The sequence below is a fragment of the Gadus macrocephalus genome, chromosome 5, assembly GCF_031168955.1.
Source record: "Gadus macrocephalus chromosome 5, ASM3116895v1".
NCBI classification, from domain to species: domain Eukaryota; kingdom Metazoa; phylum Chordata; class Actinopteri; order Gadiformes; family Gadidae; genus Gadus; species Gadus macrocephalus.
The window spans coordinates 17,073,547-17,092,894 of NC_082386.1; the positions used below are offsets into that span (position 1 = coordinate 17,073,547).

The following is a 19,348-nucleotide window of genomic DNA, read 5'->3' on the forward strand; positions in this document are numbered from 1 at the left end:
TCAATAATGAACTGGACTCTGACCAGGGTAAGCGTAGCAAACAATTGATCCGACCCTGACCAGGGTTACCAAACCATACGAAGAACAATAATAAACACGATCCAAACCCCATTGTCCCCACACCTCCCAAGTGTTTTTTTGCTGTCCAGTAGGAGAGCTCACATTAAATAAGGAGATTTCAAAATGGGATTGATCAGATTAATCTATGAACCAAGGACCAACCCTGATGAAACAAAAGCATACTACTCAGGAATATTTAAGTTATGGTTAAAGAGGTGAACAGAGTTGAGGTCATGGAATCAGTCTTTATTGTAATGGCGTTGGGATGACAAAAGAGGGCGGCATTGAGCTGGTATGGAGACATGCACAAATGCTGCTTTCACCGGAGTCTCCGGAGACTATTCGGAATACCTCAGCCCTACATTTCCACTGACTTTCTATCACTCAAGAGAGAAGTGCACATCAGCTAAAACTTGACCATTCATTGAATAGCTCATTTGAATAGCTACAGTTGACTGCTCACATAATACTTTTAATGGAACACATCTTTTAGCGATGTCGGTTTAATCTCATAAACGGACATTATGAATATGTTATTCCATCACTCACTGCTAGGGTTCCTATTTGTTGGTGAGAGATACTGAATTTCTTTTGAGACATACTTTTACATGTTTCTAAGTTGGTATCTGCAGAAACCTGGACATCTCTCATATGAAGTGACATAAAGTCAGTCTGACGTATGGGTCATTTCAGCAGCAGTGGCTCTATGACTGACACTGGTCCACTGGATACAGTGAACACACTTTGCAACAACATCCACACAACCAACACTTTGCTCATTCAGAGATACACACCTTAGCTTTAACCCTTCATTCAAATGGTGGTGGAACTTGTTTAATAAAGATAACAGAAGCCACATTAAAAGCCACATTAATTCGAAAATACGGAAGATAAACGATGCAAACGAATGATGACCAAAAATAATTGATTCTTTACATCTTTATTCAATATTCAGCATGTGACAACTCCAAGCAAGGGGGAAAAACAAGAGAGCATAATGTTAATGAATCAAACACGTGTTATATCAATGTAATTCAACAAAAGCTGCGGGGCCACCTGAGACAGAGAGTCATAGAGCAGACGTGTCAGAGGAGATCTGTATTCTCCAGTACTTATAATACTCCATGCTGGAGCCTCTCTACTCTGAACACTCTCCAGGATTCAGGGTTTGAGTGACAGGCTGCGTCTGGCCATTCTTCCTGGCCTCACAGCTCACTGAGCCCGCCTTCCTCCACTTGTCTGCAGGGAGGGTCAAGGTGCTGCTCCAGCTGTAGTGGCCATCTTTCCCCAGGACCCCCAGGCTATCTGACACCCCCCCAGACCTGCTGCTGCCCCCCACCTTCCAGCCAAGCTTCCAGTCTGAGGGGAAGCCCCCACTGGCCACACACAGCAGTGTAGCACTGCCCTGCTCCAGCTCCACTCTGGAGGGAGGGAGGACGCTCAGCGTGGGCTGCACCACTCCCACTGGAAGAGAGAGAGAGGAGTGGACAACAGGCTCAGTTAACATCAGCCTCATAGGAGCACAGAGAAGGGAACATCAGCATTCATCAGGAGATGTTGTTTATTGTAATGTGGAAATGTATATAACCTTATTCATCTTTTTTGTCAGGTTGCCTTTCTTACAGGAAGTGAAAGAAATGTATATTTCATTTCGGATTTCGAAAGAGAACTAACAGGATATTTTAAGCAAATAAATACAATACAAATAAAAGATTCTCTTCATTAAATAATGACTGCATTTTTAGATTCCGAAACAGAACCTGTATGAAACTTGTTTGCCCATTTAGTGAAGTTTAATCAATTATATTCTTAATAAATAAGGAATGTCAACAATAACTTTTAATGACTGAGATCCATTATTAGAGAATGTTTACACTGTCAATAACTAAATACGAAAAAAGAAAATTTGGTTCAAAAAAAGAAAAAGTATAGAACTTTAGGGGTAAGTCAATCAAAATAAGTTTTCAAAGTTAGAACTATGTCAGATACCGAAAGATCTCCTTGTACTTAATGTCAAAGATGAGTTTGGTGCCTCCACGAAAATATCCCGCACATTAAAGACTTTTCCAAAAATCTATGAATTATTCAATATTTGACTGGACAGCTATTGTTTTCTAGTTTAGATTGAAATAATAGAATTAAAAGATTTTACATTTTAAAACCGTCTTTGGAGTCTCACAATCAAACAGAATGAATAAACTAGCAAACCAGTCGACGAATTCATCTTATAAGAATTTTCCAAATGAAAGAATGGATGTAATAAACATTAATTTAATAAGAAAAGGAATAAGTTGTTAATTATTTGAAGAATTAGGTTGCAATTTATTGAGTAACTCTTACACGCAAATTTGAAAAATAAAGGATTTCATACAAACCAGGATCGAATTAACCAGATTTTTTTTTATAGATTGCCATTACAATTGTTTACACCAAATCAATATTTGTATTCCAAAAGTGTGAATGTAGAAGAGATACAGCGGTCCTCCCAGAATGTCTGCAGTCACTCTCACCCAGGGGCGTAGGCAGGATTTTTTTGATACTCGGGGGGGGGGGGGGGGCCTCTGAGCAGAATCCTTAACAGGGCCGTGCCCCCCCCCCGCTGGCCCCCATGTGGCTACGCCCCTGCTCTCATCCCCGGTCTGATGAGTGGAAACAGGTCATTTCCATATAGAGGAAGCTTTGCATGCTCAGTTTAAACTGGGGTTCTGAGAGGGTTTAAAGTCCTCTGAGTTCAACACTGCAGGACTCTGAGCTGTCACTCAACACCCCAGAAACCGTGGCAACCATGAATCACCTCACCCTCCTTTTCTGGACAGTGGTCTGTGGATCCTTAACAGGTTGGTTCATTCGGCTCAGTCAAAATGTGGACCACCCTTCTTTGATTGCTTGTGTTTTCTATTGGATAACTCAATGTTTGGTTTGTTTGTTTTCTACAGGAACCAGCAGTCAGGTGACTGTGACTCAGACACCAGTAGTGTCCTTTACTCCAGGATCCACAGTCACTCTGACCTGTAAAACCAACACAGCGGTTTACAACAATGATTTTATATTCTGGTATCAACAGAAGCCTGGAGAAGAACCCAAGCTCCTAATAACACGTGTCAGTACACGTGAATCACCAACACCAGCTCGGTTTAGTGGCAGTGGACGCAGAACTGACTTCTCTCTGACCATCAACGGCGCCCAGCGTGAAGATGCAGCAGTTTATCACTGTCAGAGTTACCATAGTGGCGATGTGTTCACACAGTGATTGAGAGCCGTACAAAAACCTCCCTCAGTCACACTGCGTAGACACTGAGCTGTTACAGCAGGAACCTGCTGCAGCTGCTGAGGGGGAAGAGACTCTGACACAGAGCGCTGAGCACAGAGCTGGCTCTAACCAGGGGCCTCAACCAAGAGCCAGCATTATTAAACATATAAGTACTACCTCAACCACAATATATAACATACAACTACTACCTCAACTACCATGTATTACATACAACTACTACCTCAACTACTATTTATTACATACAACTACTACCTCAACTAACACGTGTAACATACAACTACTACCTCAAATACCTCGCATTACATACAACTACTAGTAGCTACCTCACCTAACACGTGTTACATACAACTACTTCCTCAACTACCTCATGTTACACACGACTACTACCTCAACAACTACATATTACTTTAAATACCACAATCAATAATACTACTTCCTGCACTACAATATATCACATACAACTATCACCTAATATACAACATATTACACGCATCTACTACTTCAACTACCTAGCTTACATAACTTATGCCTCAAATTCACATTACTTACATACAATTACTCAAGACTTAAGACGTGTGGTTTCTTATCATTCTGTGTAATCACTGCTTTATAGACCTACAGAGCGGTAGGTTAGGTGGTCACTTGTGCAGACACTAGAAATGCACCTTATAGAACCTCACATTTTATACAGTCTATTACTCATTAGACTGAATTCTTGTTACAATGACTACTCATCAAATACAAGGATTTTAGTAATATACCACTCATCCCTTGAGATGAGTGGCTTTACATGAATGTTAATGTTTGACAGTTGGAACAAATGTATATAATCTTTTCATTCATCAAAATCTATGAATACAGTCAGAACCGTAGGACATACATTCATTAATTTCACATTTGAATATGTTTTTATGAGTATACCATTTAGCAGAACATGAAGTTTCTAAATATATTCATTAGCAAGATTTACATTTTTCTTTCAAAAGTGATGAACTCACTCAACCTCATCTCTCTCACTTTCATGTCTCTCAAAGTAGATACTCGTCCGCCCACAAGCTCGCTGTTTTGCATGACTTGGAGTATCTCTGAGGGCCAAGAGTTAAATATGCTCACTGCCAGCCATCACAAACACACCCAGGGCAAGATGAGGTCGTCCACAGCCTTGCTAGCAGTGTTGGCGTTTCTAACTCATGGTGAGACTTATGGCTCCGTCACTCTGCTCATGTTCTTATGACTTGACTCTGATCCCTCCTGCTGCTTTGGGCTCTATTCTGTGTTGATCCTGCTGTATTTCCTCCCTTCTCTGCTCCTGATGTGCTCTAGGCTAACGTTACGCTGAACACTGTCTTAAGTCGGTTCAAAAGGCTCATCCTCCACTTCTTATTTCAGAGTCTTCAGCCAGTAAATTTCTGACACAACCTGACAAATCCAAGACCGTCGGTCTGGAGGGGACTGTGTCCATCAGTGCCACGGGGAGCTCAGATATTGGTGCTGACCTCAGCTGGTACATCCAGAAACCTGGAGAAGCTCCCAAACTGCTGATATACCGTGCAGTCACCCTCTTTTCAGGGACTTCAGCTCGGTTCAGCGGCAGTAGATCTGGGACTAGCTACACTCTCACCATCTCTGGTGTCCAGAGGGAGGATGCAGGAGTTTATTACTGTCTGGGTTACCACGGTGGCAATGTGTTCACACAGTGATTGAGAGCCGTACAAAAACCTCCCTCAGTCACACTGCGTAGACACTGAGCTGTTACAGCAGGAACCTGCTGCAGCTGCTGAGGGGGAAGAGACTCTGACACAGAGCGCTGAGCACAGAGCTGGCTCTAACCAGGGGCCTCAACCTTTGGTTATAATAAACATATTTAATTAAATCAATGTGCATGAAAACAATTGATAGATATTTATAATAATATTTCAAGTGAAGCAAAAATAGACTTATTCATGATTTTTTGGAAAAACAAGTGTTTCTGTGTCAGTGAGATGAGTCTTTAATGTGCGGGAGGTTTTTGTACAGCCTCTTAATGAGTTTGTGTCACTGTGGTTGACTTTTGGTGGAGGCACACAACTCATCGTTGACTGTAAGTACAAGGCCAGTTTTCTGTATCTGACATAGTAATAACTTTGAAAACGACCTTTTCATTAAATTAACTGTAAGGATCTATAGATAAACAATGTTTTTAACTACATTTTTTGTAGTATAGGATAATGACTGTGTTAACACATTAAAGTGTTCAGTCATCAAATGTTATTGTTGACGTTGTTTTTCAAATTATTTATTTTTCGTACGAATTCACAATTTTATAAAGAATATAAATTATTTACTTTGAACTTCATTAAATGGAAAAACAAGTTTCATTCAGGTTCTGTTTCAAAATCTAAAATGCAGTCATCATTTAATGAATATAATGTTTTATTTGTATTGCATTTATGTGCTTAAAATATAGAGTTTTCTTGCTAAACCCAAAATGAAATGTATAATAAAGGAAGTGAAAGATAAACATATTATTAAGACAAGCAGTTCAACCTGACGGTTGAAATGCGTCATGAATAAGGTTATATACTTTTCCACGTTATAATAAACAGCATCTCTTGATGAATACTCATGTTCCCTTCCCTCTGTGCTCCTATGAGGGCTGATGTTAACTGAGCCTGTTGTCCACTCCTCTCTCTCTCTTCCAGTGGGAGTGGTGCAGCCCACGCTGAGCGTCCTCCCTCCCTCCAGAGTGGAGCTGGAGCAGGGCAGTGCTACACTAGTGTGTGTGGCCAGTGGGGGCTTCCCCTCAGACTGGAAGCTTGGCTGGAAGGTGGGGGGCAGCAGCAGGTCTGTGGGGGTGTCCGATAGCCTGGGGGTCCTGGGGAAAGATGGCCACTACAGCTGGAGCAGCACCTTGACCCTCCCTGCAGACCAGTGGAGGAAGGCGGGCTCAGTGAGCTGTGAGGCCAGTAAGAATGGCCAGACGCAGCCTGTCACTCAAACCCTGAATCCTGGAGAGTGTTCAGAGTAGAGAGGCTCCAGCATGGAGGTACTGGAGGATACAGATCTCCTCTGACACGTCTGCATTATGTCTCTCTGTCTCAGGTGGCACCGCAGCTTTAGATGATTTACATTAATATAACATGTCTTTGATTCATTAACATTTCAGATTTTTACCCGTTGCTTGTGTTGGTCACATGTTGAACATTTAATAAAGATATAAAGAATAAATTCTTTCTTGTCATCATTTACTATCGTTTATCTTCTGTAGTTTCGAATTAATGTGGCTTCTAATGAGCATGTAGAACCTCTGCCATCTTCATCAAACAAATTTCCCCACGAGGGGAGGCTATGATGTATATCTCTGAATGAGCAAAGTGTTGGTTGTTTGGATGTTGTAAAGTGTGTTCAGTGTATTCAGTGGACCAGTGTCAGTCATAGAGCCACTGCTGCTGTAATGACCCATGTGTGTCAGACTGACTTTCTGTCACTTCATATAATAGTAGTTCAGAGAGATGTCCAGGTTTCTGCAGATACAATCTCAGAAACATAGAAAATTACGTCCCAAAATAAATTCAGTATCCCTCACCAAGACGTAGGAACCCTAGCATGCTGAGTGGGGGAAACAGTAACATATTCATAGTGTCTGTCTATGAGTCAAAGACCAAACCGACAATGCTAAAAGATGTGTCTCTTTAAACGTATTCTGTGAGCAGTGAGCTGTAGCTATTCAAATGATGTCCAGTTTTAGCAGATGTGCACCTGTGTCTCTTGAGTGACAGAGAGTCAGAGTAAATGTAGGGCTGAGACTTTCAGAAGAGTCTCTGGAGAATCCAGTGAAAGCAGTTTGTGTGCATGTCGCCATACCTGCTCAATGGTGCGCTCTAATGTCATACCAACGTCATTACAATAAAGACGGATTCCATGAACTCCAATCTGTTCACCTCTTTAGCAATAATTTAAATATTCCTGAGTAGTTTGGTTTTGTGTCATCTGGATTGACCCATGGTTCATAGATTAATCAGATCAATCCATTTTAAATCTCCTCATTTCATGTGCTCTCTGACTGGACAGCCAAAAGACACCGGGGAGGTGTGGGGACAATGGGTTTTGGATCGTATTCATAAGCGTTCTACTCATGGTTTGGTAACTCTGTTAAGAGTCCGGTTTACTGTTGGGTATGCTAACCCTGGTCAGAGTCTGGTTTATTATTTATGCATTTGTTAGGCTTTGGCTCTGGACTCTGGATCATCCCCCCCCCCCTCTCCTCTCTATCTGGTGTTGGGGGGGTGGAGTGTGTGTGGTCGATGGCTGGTTGAAGCAGCCTCACCTGGCCTGAGTCAGGCTGATTGGACTCTGGGGCTTGGAAAGGCTGCACACCTGTGGAGGATGAGCAATCAATAAACACAGGATAAACCAGACCTACACACACACAAACACACAAACACACACACACAGGAATGCGCGATATAAACGATATACGATATAAACGATAAAAAATGGCCTACGATAGAGATTTTAGTTATATTGCTCTATCGCGATAATGTATGTTTGACGCGATCTATCCATGACTCGCGAAATATAAAGAGCCACGAGCTGCAACCGTCTGCAACGCATCGTCCGCGACCCGCGAAATTGAAAGAGCCACGAGCTGCAACCGGCTGCAACGCATCGTCCGCGACCCGCAGAATTTAAAGAGCCACGAGCTGCAACCGGCTGCAACGCATCGTCCACGACCCGCGGAATTTAAAGAGCCATGAGCTCCAACCGGCTTCAACGCATCATCGTCATCTAAGTAAATATGGCTGAAAGCGAAACGGAGGAGCTGGTGATTGCTCTCATTTCATGTTCATTTCAAAATTATCTGCGTTAATTTTCCACTTATTGTTTTATGTTTTAATAGCAAGTATCTGTGCACACACTTGGAAGATTTTTCTTTATTTAAAATAGCCATGCCTAATACTGGACGTATTTCCCTAATTCACAGCATCCGTTTCTTTATTATTCTTTATTAAGACACCACCAATTTTTATTTCATTAAGAGAAGTATACGTCATTACAGAAGATTTTTTTCTTTTTTAAAGTCTCTGCAGCTACAACATTATGTTGTATGATTAGTTTTGCACAATAAATGTTCTCAAAACGACATACATTTAGCAGTTTAGCTTTCCTTAGAGTCTATGTAACCTGTTCTGAAATGGTTCTATTATGATTTATATATCGTGATATATATCGTTATCGCAATAGGTTGCATGTATATCGCAATATGGATTTTAGGCCATATCGCCCATCCCTACACACACACACACACACACACACACACACACACACACACACACACACACACACACACACACACACACACACACACACACACACACACACACACTCTGGGCAGAGCTCTGTCACGCCTGCGTTCACCTCCTGCTCAGCTTTTATCGTCGTGACAACTCTCAAATGAAGGGCTTTACAACATCTAGCTGTGTGTTGGTGTCGGAGGAGACCAGCAAAGCAGTAGTTGTATGTAATATGTTGTAGTTAAGTTATTAGTTGTACGTAATATGTGGTAGTTGAGGTAGTAGTTTTATCTGATATGTTTTAGTTAAGGTAGTAGTTGTATGTAGGTAGGCTACTATGTTGTAGTCAGGGTAGAAGTTGTACGTAATATGTGGTAGTTGAGGAAGTAGTTTTTTCCAACATCTTGGAGTTGAGGTAGTTGTATGTAATACGTGGTATTTGAGGTAGTAGTTGTATGTAATATCTTGTAGTTTAGTACTTGTATATTTAATAATGCTGAGGAATCTAATGCTGGCTCGTGGTTGAGGCCCCTGGTTAGAGCCAGCTCTGTGCTCAGCGCTCTGTGTCAGAGTCTCTTCCCCCTCAGCAGCTGCAGCAGGTTCCTGCTGTAACAGCTCAGTGTCTACGCAGTGTGACTGAGGGAGGTTTTTGTACGGCTCTCAATCACTGTGTGAACACCCAGACACTGTTAAGATTGTGTACACTCTGACAGTGATAAACTGCTGCATCTTCACGCTGGGCGCCGTTGATGGTCAGAGAGAAGTCAGTTCTGCGTCCACTGCCACTAAACCGAGCTGGTGTTGGCGATACAAGTTCGTCTGCCCGTTTGACGATGAGCTTGAGGGCTCCTCCAGGTTTCTGTTGGTACCAGTGTAGTTCATAACCACTTTGAACTGCAGGGTTTGTTTTACAGGTCAGAGTGACTGTGGATCCAGGAGCAACAGACACTACTGGTGTCTGAGTCACAGTCACCTGACTGCTGGTTCCTGTAGAAAACAAACAAACCAAACATTGAGTTATCCAATAGAAAACACAAGCAAACAGGGTGGTCCACATTTTGACTGAATGGAATGAACCAACCTGTTAAGGATCCACAGACCACTGTCCAGAAAAGGAGGGTGAGGTGATTCATGGTTGCCACGGTTTCTGGGGTGTTGAGTGACAGCTCAGAGTCCTGCAGTGTTGAACTCGGAGGACTTTAAACCCTCTCAGAACCCCAGTTTCAGCTGAGCATGCAAAGCTTCCTCTATATGGAAATGACCTGTTTCCACTCATCAGACTGGGGGTGAGAGTGACTGCAGACGTTCTGGGAGGACCGCTGTATCTCTTCTACATTCACACTTATGGAATACAAATTCAGATTTACAAGAAACTATTGGAATTTATAATGTATAACATTTTATCTGGTTGAGGTCGATCTTGGTTTGTATGAAATCCTTTGACTTTCTAATTGAGGGATATTATTACCTAAAACCAGAATAATAGATAAAAACATAAATGCATGATTATAACATTGGCCTGAAGGTTTTTTATTCGGTCAAATAATTTGACTTGTGTTAAAACAATAAACCTTTTGTAATTTTGCGTTTAAAAATGTTATGAAATTAAATTACTAAATGTATTTCATTAAATCTATTCAAACAATTAATGCATATTGATTATAATATTTCCAGTGAAGCAAATATCGACTTATTCATCCATTCTAGTGAGAAGCCAGTGTTTGTGTGTCAGTGAGATGAGTGTTTAATGTGCGGGAGGTTTTTGTACAGCCTCTTAATGCGTTTGTATCACTGTGGTGGACTTTTGGTGGAGGCACCAAACTCATCGTTGACTGTAAGTACAAGGACACTTTTCTTTGCCTGGCATATTTAACTTTCTCTAAATATAATTAAGCGTGATAATCTTATCTTTTGGAACTTTCAATATTTTTAATTTCTGGTCGTTTTTTTTTAAAGATAAGCTGAGGACAAAGTGTATATATATTGTGGTACAGAGTTCTGTCTTTTAAATTACACTGCATACGTTACATATGTTCTACAATATAACGTATTTCATGAAAGACCTCGTTATTGCTGTGACATTATTCATTTATTGAATTGGCAAATCAGTCACATTTAAGTTTGAAGAAATTCACACTTGTCGATTAATGTTAACCCAATAAAATGCTAAATTTTGAAGCTCAATCATTTAAAATATAATCATGTTACCGTTTGAATGAAGAGATTTTAAACACAATGGTTCCCTTCCTCTTTAATGTCACCAACTGCTGGTGAACAGGAAGCTGTCCCTTCCCTCTGTGCTCCTATGAGGCTGATGTTAACTGAGCCTGTTGTCCACTCCTCTCTCTCTCTTCCAGTGGGAGTGGTGCAGCCCACGCTGAGCGTCCTCCCTCCCTCCAGAGTGGAGCTGGAGCAGGGCAGTGCTACACTAGTGTGTGTGGCCAGTGGGGGCTTCCCCTCAGACTGGAAGCTTGGCTGGAAGGTGGGGGGCAGCAGCAGGTCTGGGGGGGTGTCTGATAGCCTGGGGGTCCAGGGGAAAGATGGCCACTACAGCTGGAGCAGCACCTTGACCCTCCCTGCAGACCAGTGGAGGAAGGCGGGCTCAGTGAGCTGTGAGGCCAGGAAGAATGGCCAGACGCAGCCTGTCACTCAAACCCTGAATCCTGGAGAGTGTTCAGAGTAGAGAGGCTCCAGCATGGAAGTACTGGAGGATACAGATCTCCTCTGACACGTCTGCATTATGTCTCTCTGTCTCAGGTGGCACCGCAGCTTTAGATGATTTACATTAATATAACATGTCTTTGATTCATTAACATTTCAGATTTTTACCCGTTGCTTGTGTTGGTCACATGTTGAACATTTAATAAAGATATAAAGAATAAATTCTTTCTTGTCATCATTTACTATCGTTTATCTTCTGTAGTTTCGAATTAATGTGGCTTCTAATGAGCATGTAGAACCTCTGCCATCTTCATCAAACAAATTTCCCCACGAGGGGAGGCTATGATGTATATCTCTGAATGAGCAAAGTGTTGGTTGTTTGGATGTTGTAAAGTGTGTTCAGTGTATTCAGTGGACCAGTGTCAGTCATAGAGCCACTGCTGCTGTAATGACCCATGTGTGTCAGACTGACTTTCTGTCACTTCATATAATAGTAGTTCAGAGAGATGTCCAGGTTTCTGCAGATACAATCTCAGAAACATAGAAAATTACGTCCCAAAATAAATTCAGTATCCCTCACCAAGACGTAGGAACCCTAGCATGCTGAGTGGGGGAAACAGTAACATATTCATAGTGTCTGTCTATGAGTCAAAGACCAAACCGACAATGCTAAAAGATGTGTCTCTTTAAACGTATTCTGTGAGCAGTGAGCTGTAGCTATTCAAATGATGTCCAGTTTTAGCAGATGTGCACCTGTGTCTCTTGAGTGACAGAGAGTCAGAGTAAATGTAGGGCTGAGACTTTCAGAAGAGTCTCTGGAGAATCCAGTGAAAGCAGTTTGTGTGCATGTCGCCATACCTGCTCAATGGTGCGCTCTAATGTCATACCAACGTCATTACAATAAAGACGGATTCCATGAACTCCAATCTGTTCACCTCTTTAGCAATAATTTAAATATTCCTGAGTAGTTTGGTTTTGTGTCATCTGGATTGACCCATGGTTCATAGATTAATCAGATCAATCCATTTTAAATCTCCTCATTTCATGTGCTCTCTGACTGGACAGCCAAAAGACACCGGGGAGGTGTGGGGACAATGGGTTTTGGATCGTATTCATAAGCGTTCTACTCATGGTTTGGTAACTCTGTTAAGAGTCCGGTTTACTGTTGGGTATGCTAACCCTGGTCAGAGTCTGGTTTATTATTTATGCATTTGTTAGGCTTTGGCTCTGGACTCTGGATCATCCCCCCCCCCCTCTCCTCTCTATCTGGTGTTGGGGGGGTGGAGTGTGTGTGGTCGATGGCTGGTTGAAGCAGCCTCACCTGGCCTGAGTCAGGCTGATTGGACTCTGGGGCTTGGAAAGGCTGCACACCTGTGGAGGATGAGCAATCAATAAACACAGGATAAACCAGACCTACACACACACAAACACACAAACACACACACACACAGGAATGCGCGATATAAACGATATACGATATAAACGATAAAAAATGGCCTACGATAGAGATTTTAGTTATATTGCTCTATCGCGATAATGTATGTTTGACGCGATCTATCCATGACTCGCGAAATATAAAGAGCCACGAGCTGCAACCGTCTGCAACGCATCGTCCGCGACCCGCGAAATTGAAAGAGCCACGAGCTGCAACCGGCTGCAACGCATCGTCCGCGACCCGCAGAATTTAAAGAGCCACGAGCTGCAACCGGCTGCAACGCATCGTCCACGACCCGCGGAATTTAAAGAGCCATGAGCTCCAACCGGCTTCAACGCATCATCGTCATCTAAGTAAATATGGCTGAAAGCGAAACGGAGGAGCTGGTGATTGCTCTCATTTCATGTTCATTTCAAAATTATCTGCGTTAATTTTCCACTTATTGTTTTATGTTTTAATAGCAAGTATCTGTGCACACACTTGGAAGATTTTTCTTTATTTAAAATAGCCATGCCTAATACTGGACGTATTTCCCTAATTCACAGCATCCGTTTCTTTATTATTCTTTATTAAGACACCACCAATTTTTATTTCATTAAGAGAAGTATACGTCATTACAGAAGATTTTTTTCTTTTTTAAAGTCTCTGCAGCTACAACATTATGTTGTATGATTAGTTTTGCACAATAAATGTTCTCAAAACGACATACATTTAGCAGTTTAGCTTTCCTTAGAGTCTATGTAACCTGTTCTGAAATGGTTCTATTATGATTTATATATCGTGATATATATCGTTATCGCAATAGGTTGCATGTATATCGCAATATGGATTTTAGGCCATATCGCCCATCCCTACACACACACACACACACACACACACACACACACACACACACACACACACACACACACACACACACACACACACACACACACACACACACACACACACACACACACTCTGGGCAGAGCTCTGTCACGCCTGCGTTCACCTCCTGCTCAGCTTTTATCGTCGTGACAACTCTCAAATGAAGGGCTTTACAACATCTAGCTGTGTGTTGGTGTCGGAGGAGACCAGCAAAGCAGTAGTTGTATGTAATATGTTGTAGTTAAGTTATTAGTTGTACGTAATATGTGGTAGTTGAGGTAGTAGTTTTATCTGATATGTTTTAGTTAAGGTAGTAGTTGTATGTAGGTAGGCTACTATGTTGTAGTCAGGGTAGAAGTTGTACGTAATATGTGGTAGTTGAGGAAGTAGTTTTTTCCAACATCTTGGAGTTGAGGTAGTTGTATGTAATACGTGGTATTTGAGGTAGTAGTTGTATGTAATATCTTGTAGTTTAGTACTTGTATATTTAATAATGCTGAGGAATCTAATGCTGGCTCGTGGTTGAGGCCCCTGGTTAGAGCCAGCTCTGTGCTCAGCGCTCTGTGTCAGAGTCTCTTCCCCCTCAGCAGCTGCAGCAGGTTCCTGCTGTAACAGCTCAGTGTCTACGCAGTGTGACTGAGGGAGGTTTTTGTACGGCTCTCAATCACTGTGTGAACACCCAGACACTGTTAAGATTGTGTACACTCTGACAGTGATAAACTGCTGCATCTTCACGCTGGGCGCCGTTGATGGTCAGAGAGAAGTCAGTGCTGCTTCCACTGCCACTAAACCGAGCTGGTGTTGGTGATACACGTTGGTTTGCATATTTTATGAAGAGCTTGGGGACTTCTCCAGGTTTCTGTTGGTACCAGAACATACCCTCATCTCCATCACTCCATCTGTAAACCGCTGGGTTTGTTTTACAGGTCAGAGTGACTGTGGATCCTGGAGCAACAGACCCTACTGGTGTCTGAGTCACAGTCACCTGACTGCTGGTTCCTGTAGAAAACAAACAAACCAAACATTGAGTTATCCAATAGAAAACACAAGCAAACAGAGAAGGGTGGTCCACATCTTGACTGAGTGGAATGAACCAACCTGTTAAGGATCCACAGACCACTGTCCAGAAAAGGAGGGTGAGGTGATTCATGGTTGCCACGGTTTCTGGGGTGTTGAGTGACAGCTCAGAGTCCTGCAGTGTTGAACTCAGAGGACTTTAAACCCTCTCAGAACCCCAGTTTCAGCTGAGCATGCAAAGCTTCCTCTATATGAAAATGACCTGTTTCCACTCATCAGACGGGGGTGAGAGTGACTGCAGACATTCTGGGAGGACCGCTGTATCTCTTCTACATTCACACTATTGGAATACGTATTCAGATTTACTCTAAACTATTGGAATTCATAATGTGTAACATTGACTCTGGTTGAATTGATCTTGGTTTGTATGAAATCCTTTAACTTTCCATTTGTTTGAAAGAAATTGTCGTCCCATTATTACCTGAACCCAGAATAATAGATAAAAACATATTGTTCTATATTAAATGCATGGATATAACATTGGCTTGACGGTTTTATTAAGTCAAATTAATAGACTTGTTTTAAAACAATTAACCGTTTGTAAGTGAGCCTTTAAAAATGTTATGAAAGTAAATTAATGATGAATATATTTCATTAAATACATTAATACAATTAATATATATTAATTATAATATGTCCAATGAATCAAATATCGACAAATTCATCCATTTTAGTGAAAAGCCAGTGTTTGTGTGTCAGTTAGATGAGTCTTTAGTGTGCGGGAGGTTTTTGTACAGCCTCTTAATAAGTTTGTATCACTGTGGTACACTTTTGGTGGAGGCACCAAACTCATCGTTGACTGTAAGTACAAGGACACTTTTCTTTGCCTGGCATATTTAATTTTTTCTAAATATAATTAATCGTGATAATCTTATTTTTGGAACTTTCTATATTTTTAATTTCTTGTCTTTTTTTTTTTAAAGATAAGGTGAGGACAAAGTGTAAATATATTGTGGTACAGAGTTCTGTCTTTTAAATTACACTGCATATGTTACATATGTTCTACAATATGATGTATTTCATGAAAGACCTCATTATTGCTGTGGCATTATTCATTTATTGAATTGGCAAACCATTAACTTTTGCCAATTCTTAACTTGTCGATTAATGTTAACCCAATAAAATGCTAAATTTTGAAGTTCAATCATTTTAAATATAAACATGTTGTTACCGTTTTAATGAAGAGATTTTAAACACAATGGTTTCCTTCCTCTTTAATGTCACCAACTGCTGGTGAACAGGAAGCTGTCCCTTCCCTCTGTGCTCCTATGAGGCTGATGCTAACTGAGCCTGTTGTCCACTCCTCTCTCTCTCTTCCAGTGGGAGTGGTGCAGCCCACGCTGAGCGTCCTCCCTCCCTCCAGAGTGGAGCTGGAGCAGGGCAGTGCTACACTAGTGTGTGTGGCCAGTGGGGGCTTCCCCTCAGACTGGAAGCTTGGCTGGAAGGTGGGGGGCAGCAGCAGGTCTAGGGGGGTGTCTGATAGCCTGGGGGTCCTGGGGAAAGATGGCCACTACAGCTGGAGCAGCACCTTGACCCTCCCTGCAGACCAGTGGAGGAAGGCGGGCTCAGTGAGCTGTGAGGCCAGTAAGAATGGCCAGACGCAGCCTGTCACTCAAACCCTGAATCCTGGAGAGTGTTCAGAGTAGAGAGGCTCCAGCATGGAAGACCTGAAGAATACAGATCTCCTCTGACAAGTCTGCTTTATTTCTCTTTTTCTGAGGTGACACTGCAGATTTTGATAAATTACATTAATATTACATGTCTTCTAATCAATAACATGATGCTCTCTGGATTTGACCCCTTGCTTGTGTTGGTCACATGTTGAACATTTAATAAAGATGTTAAGATTAAATCCTTTCTTGTCATCATTTGCTATCATTTATCTTTCGTATTTCCAAATTAATGTGGATTCTAATGAGCATATAAAACCTCTGCCATCTTTATCCAACATATTTCCCTACCATTTTGAAAGAAGGGTTAAGGCTATGGTGTGTATCTCTGAAGGAGCAAAGTATTGTTTGTGGGGATTTCCTTGGAAGGTGTTTTCACTTTATCCAGTGGACCAGTTCCAGTCATAGAGCCACTGCTGCTGAAATGACCCATGTGTGTCAGACTGACTTTATGTCACTTCATATAATAGTAGTTCAGAGAGATGCTCCAGATTTCTGCAGATACAAACTCAGAAACTTGTAAAATTACGTCTCACAAGACATTCAGTATCTCTCAACAGGACATAAGAACCCTAGCATGCTGAGTGGTGGAAACAGTAACATATTAATAATGTCTGTCTATGAGTTAAAGACCAAACCGACAACGCTAAAAAATGTGTTTCTTTAAACGTATTCTGTGAGCAGTGAGCTGTAGCTATTCAAATGATGTCCAGTTTTAGCTGATGTGCATCTGTGTCTCTTGAGTCACAGAAAGTCAGGGTAAATATAGGCCTGAGGTTTTCAGAACAGTCTCTTGAGACTCCAGTGAAAGAAGTATCTGTGCATGTCTCCATACCAGCTCAGTTGCGCCCTCTAGTGTCTAACCAACACCATTGCAATAAAGACTGATTCCATGACCTCCACTCTGTTCACCTCTTTAACAATAATTAAAATATTCCCGAGTAGCATGCTTTTGTTTCATCAGGATTGACCCTTAGTTCATAGATAAATCACGTCAATCCAATATTAAATCTCCTTATTCCATGTGTGCCCTCTGACTGGACAGCACAAAGACACCGGGGAGCTATGGGGACAATGGTGTTTGGATCGTATTTATTATTGTATACGTACGGTTTGGTGACCCTGGTCAGAGTCCAGTTTATTATTTAGTACATGTTTTTTCGTGTCTGGTGGGGGGGTGGACTTCGGCTGGGGATCCCCCCCCCCGCTCCCTACCTGGTGTTGGGGGGGTGGAGTGTGTGTGGTCGATGGCTGGTTGAAGCAGCCTCACTGGGACAGGCTGCACACCTGTGGTGAATCAGTAATCAAGGCACAGGATAAACCAGTCGTACACGCACGCACGCACGCACGCACGCACGCACGCACGCACGCACGCACGCACGCACGCACGCACGCACGCACGCACGCACACACACACACACACAGGACAGAGCTCTGTCACGTCTGTGTTCACCTCCTTGCGTTGTTTGTAATTTGTTGTTGTTGAGGCAGTAGTTTTATCCAATATGTTGCAGTTGCCGTAGTAGTTGTATGTTATACGTAGTAGTTGAGGTAGTAGTTGTAAGTAATATGAGGAAGTTGAGGTAGTAGTTGTATATAATACGTGGTGGTTGAGGTAGTACTTGTATATTATAGGTGGTGGTTGAGGTAGTAGTTGTATGTAATATGTTGTAGTTGAGGTAGTAGTGGTATATTAAACGTGGTAGTTAATAATGCTGAGGAATCTAATGCTGGCTCTTGGTTGAGGCCCCTGGTTAGAGCCAGCTCTGTGCTCAGCGCTCTGTGTCAGAGTCTCTTCCCCCTCAGCAGCTGCAGCAGGTTCCTGCTGTAACAGCTCAGTGTCTACGCAGTGTGACTGAGGGAGGTTTTTGTACGGCTCTCAATCACTGTGTGAACACACCGCCACTATGGTAACTCTGACAGTAATAAACTGCTGCATCTTCACGCTGGGCGGCGTTGATGGTCAGAGAGAAGTCAGTGCTGCTTCCACTGCCACTAAACCGAGCTGGTGTTGGTGATACAAGTTGGTTTGTATATTTTATGAAGAGCTTCGGGGCTTCTCCAGGTTTCTGTTGATACCAGAAGATATAATCATCTCCATCACCATCTCTGTAAACCGCTGGGTTTGTTTTACAGGTCAGAGTGACTGTGGATCCTGGATTAAAGGACACTACTGGTGTCTGAGTCACAGTCACCTGACTGCTGGTTCCTGTGGGAAACAAACAAACCAAACATTGAGTTATCCAATAGAAAACACAAGCAAACAGAGATGGGTGGTCCACATTTTGACTGAGTGGAATGAACCAACCTGTTAAGGATCCACAGACCACTGTCCAGAAAAGGAGGGTGAGGTGATTCATGGTTGCCACGGTTTCTGGGGTGTTGAGTGACAGCTCAGAGTCCTGCAGTGTTGAACTCAGAGGACTTTAAACCCTCTCAGAACCCCAGTTTCAGCTGAGCATGCAAAGCTTCCTCTATATGGAAATGACCTGTTTCCACTCATCAGACGGGGGTGAGAGTGACTGCAGACATTCTGGGAGGACCGCTGTATCTCTTTAACGTCCACACTTTTGGAATACGAAATTTGATTTGGTGTAAATAATTGGAATTGCAATCTATAGCATTTTTTCTGGTTAATTTGATCTTGGTTTGTATGAAATTCATTAATTTTCTAAATTGTGTATAAAAAAAGTTACTCATTACATCACAACCAAAAATGCTTTAATTAATCGTAACATATTCTTTATTTTTATTAAATGCATGTTTATTACATTCATTCTTTCATTTTTAAAGTTGTTTGTGGACTGGTTTGGCTTGTTTAATCGTTTTTTGTGAGGCTCCAAAGATTGTTTGAAAATAAATGTAAAATCGTTTCCTTATATTAATTCAATCTAAAGCAGAAAACCTTAGCTGCAGTGTAGCCCGTCAAATAATGAATAATTCATCGATTTTTGTGAGAAGCCAGTGTTTGTGTGTCAGTGAAATGAGTGTTTAATGTGCGGGAGGTTTTCGTACAGCCTCTTAATGAGTTTGT

At 42.0% G+C, this 19,348-nt stretch overlaps 1 protein-coding gene across 1 annotated transcript; it reads left to right on the forward strand.

The window, feature by feature from the left end:
* The first annotated feature begins 4,366 nt into the window (after nucleotides 1–4,366).
* On the forward strand, nucleotides 4,367–16,290 carry LOC132458285 (immunoglobulin kappa light chain-like). Its single transcript, XM_060052863.1, has 5 exons — nucleotides 4,367–4,524; nucleotides 4,721–5,018; nucleotides 10,401–10,438; nucleotides 10,962–11,103; nucleotides 16,104–16,290. Exons 1-5 carry the CDS (start codon nucleotides 4,401–4,403, stop codon nucleotides 16,288–16,290), a joined length of 789 nt encoding a protein of 262 aa, XP_059908846.1. The 5' UTR covers nucleotides 4,367–4,400.
* Nucleotides 16,291–19,348: the final 3,058 nt, after the last annotated feature.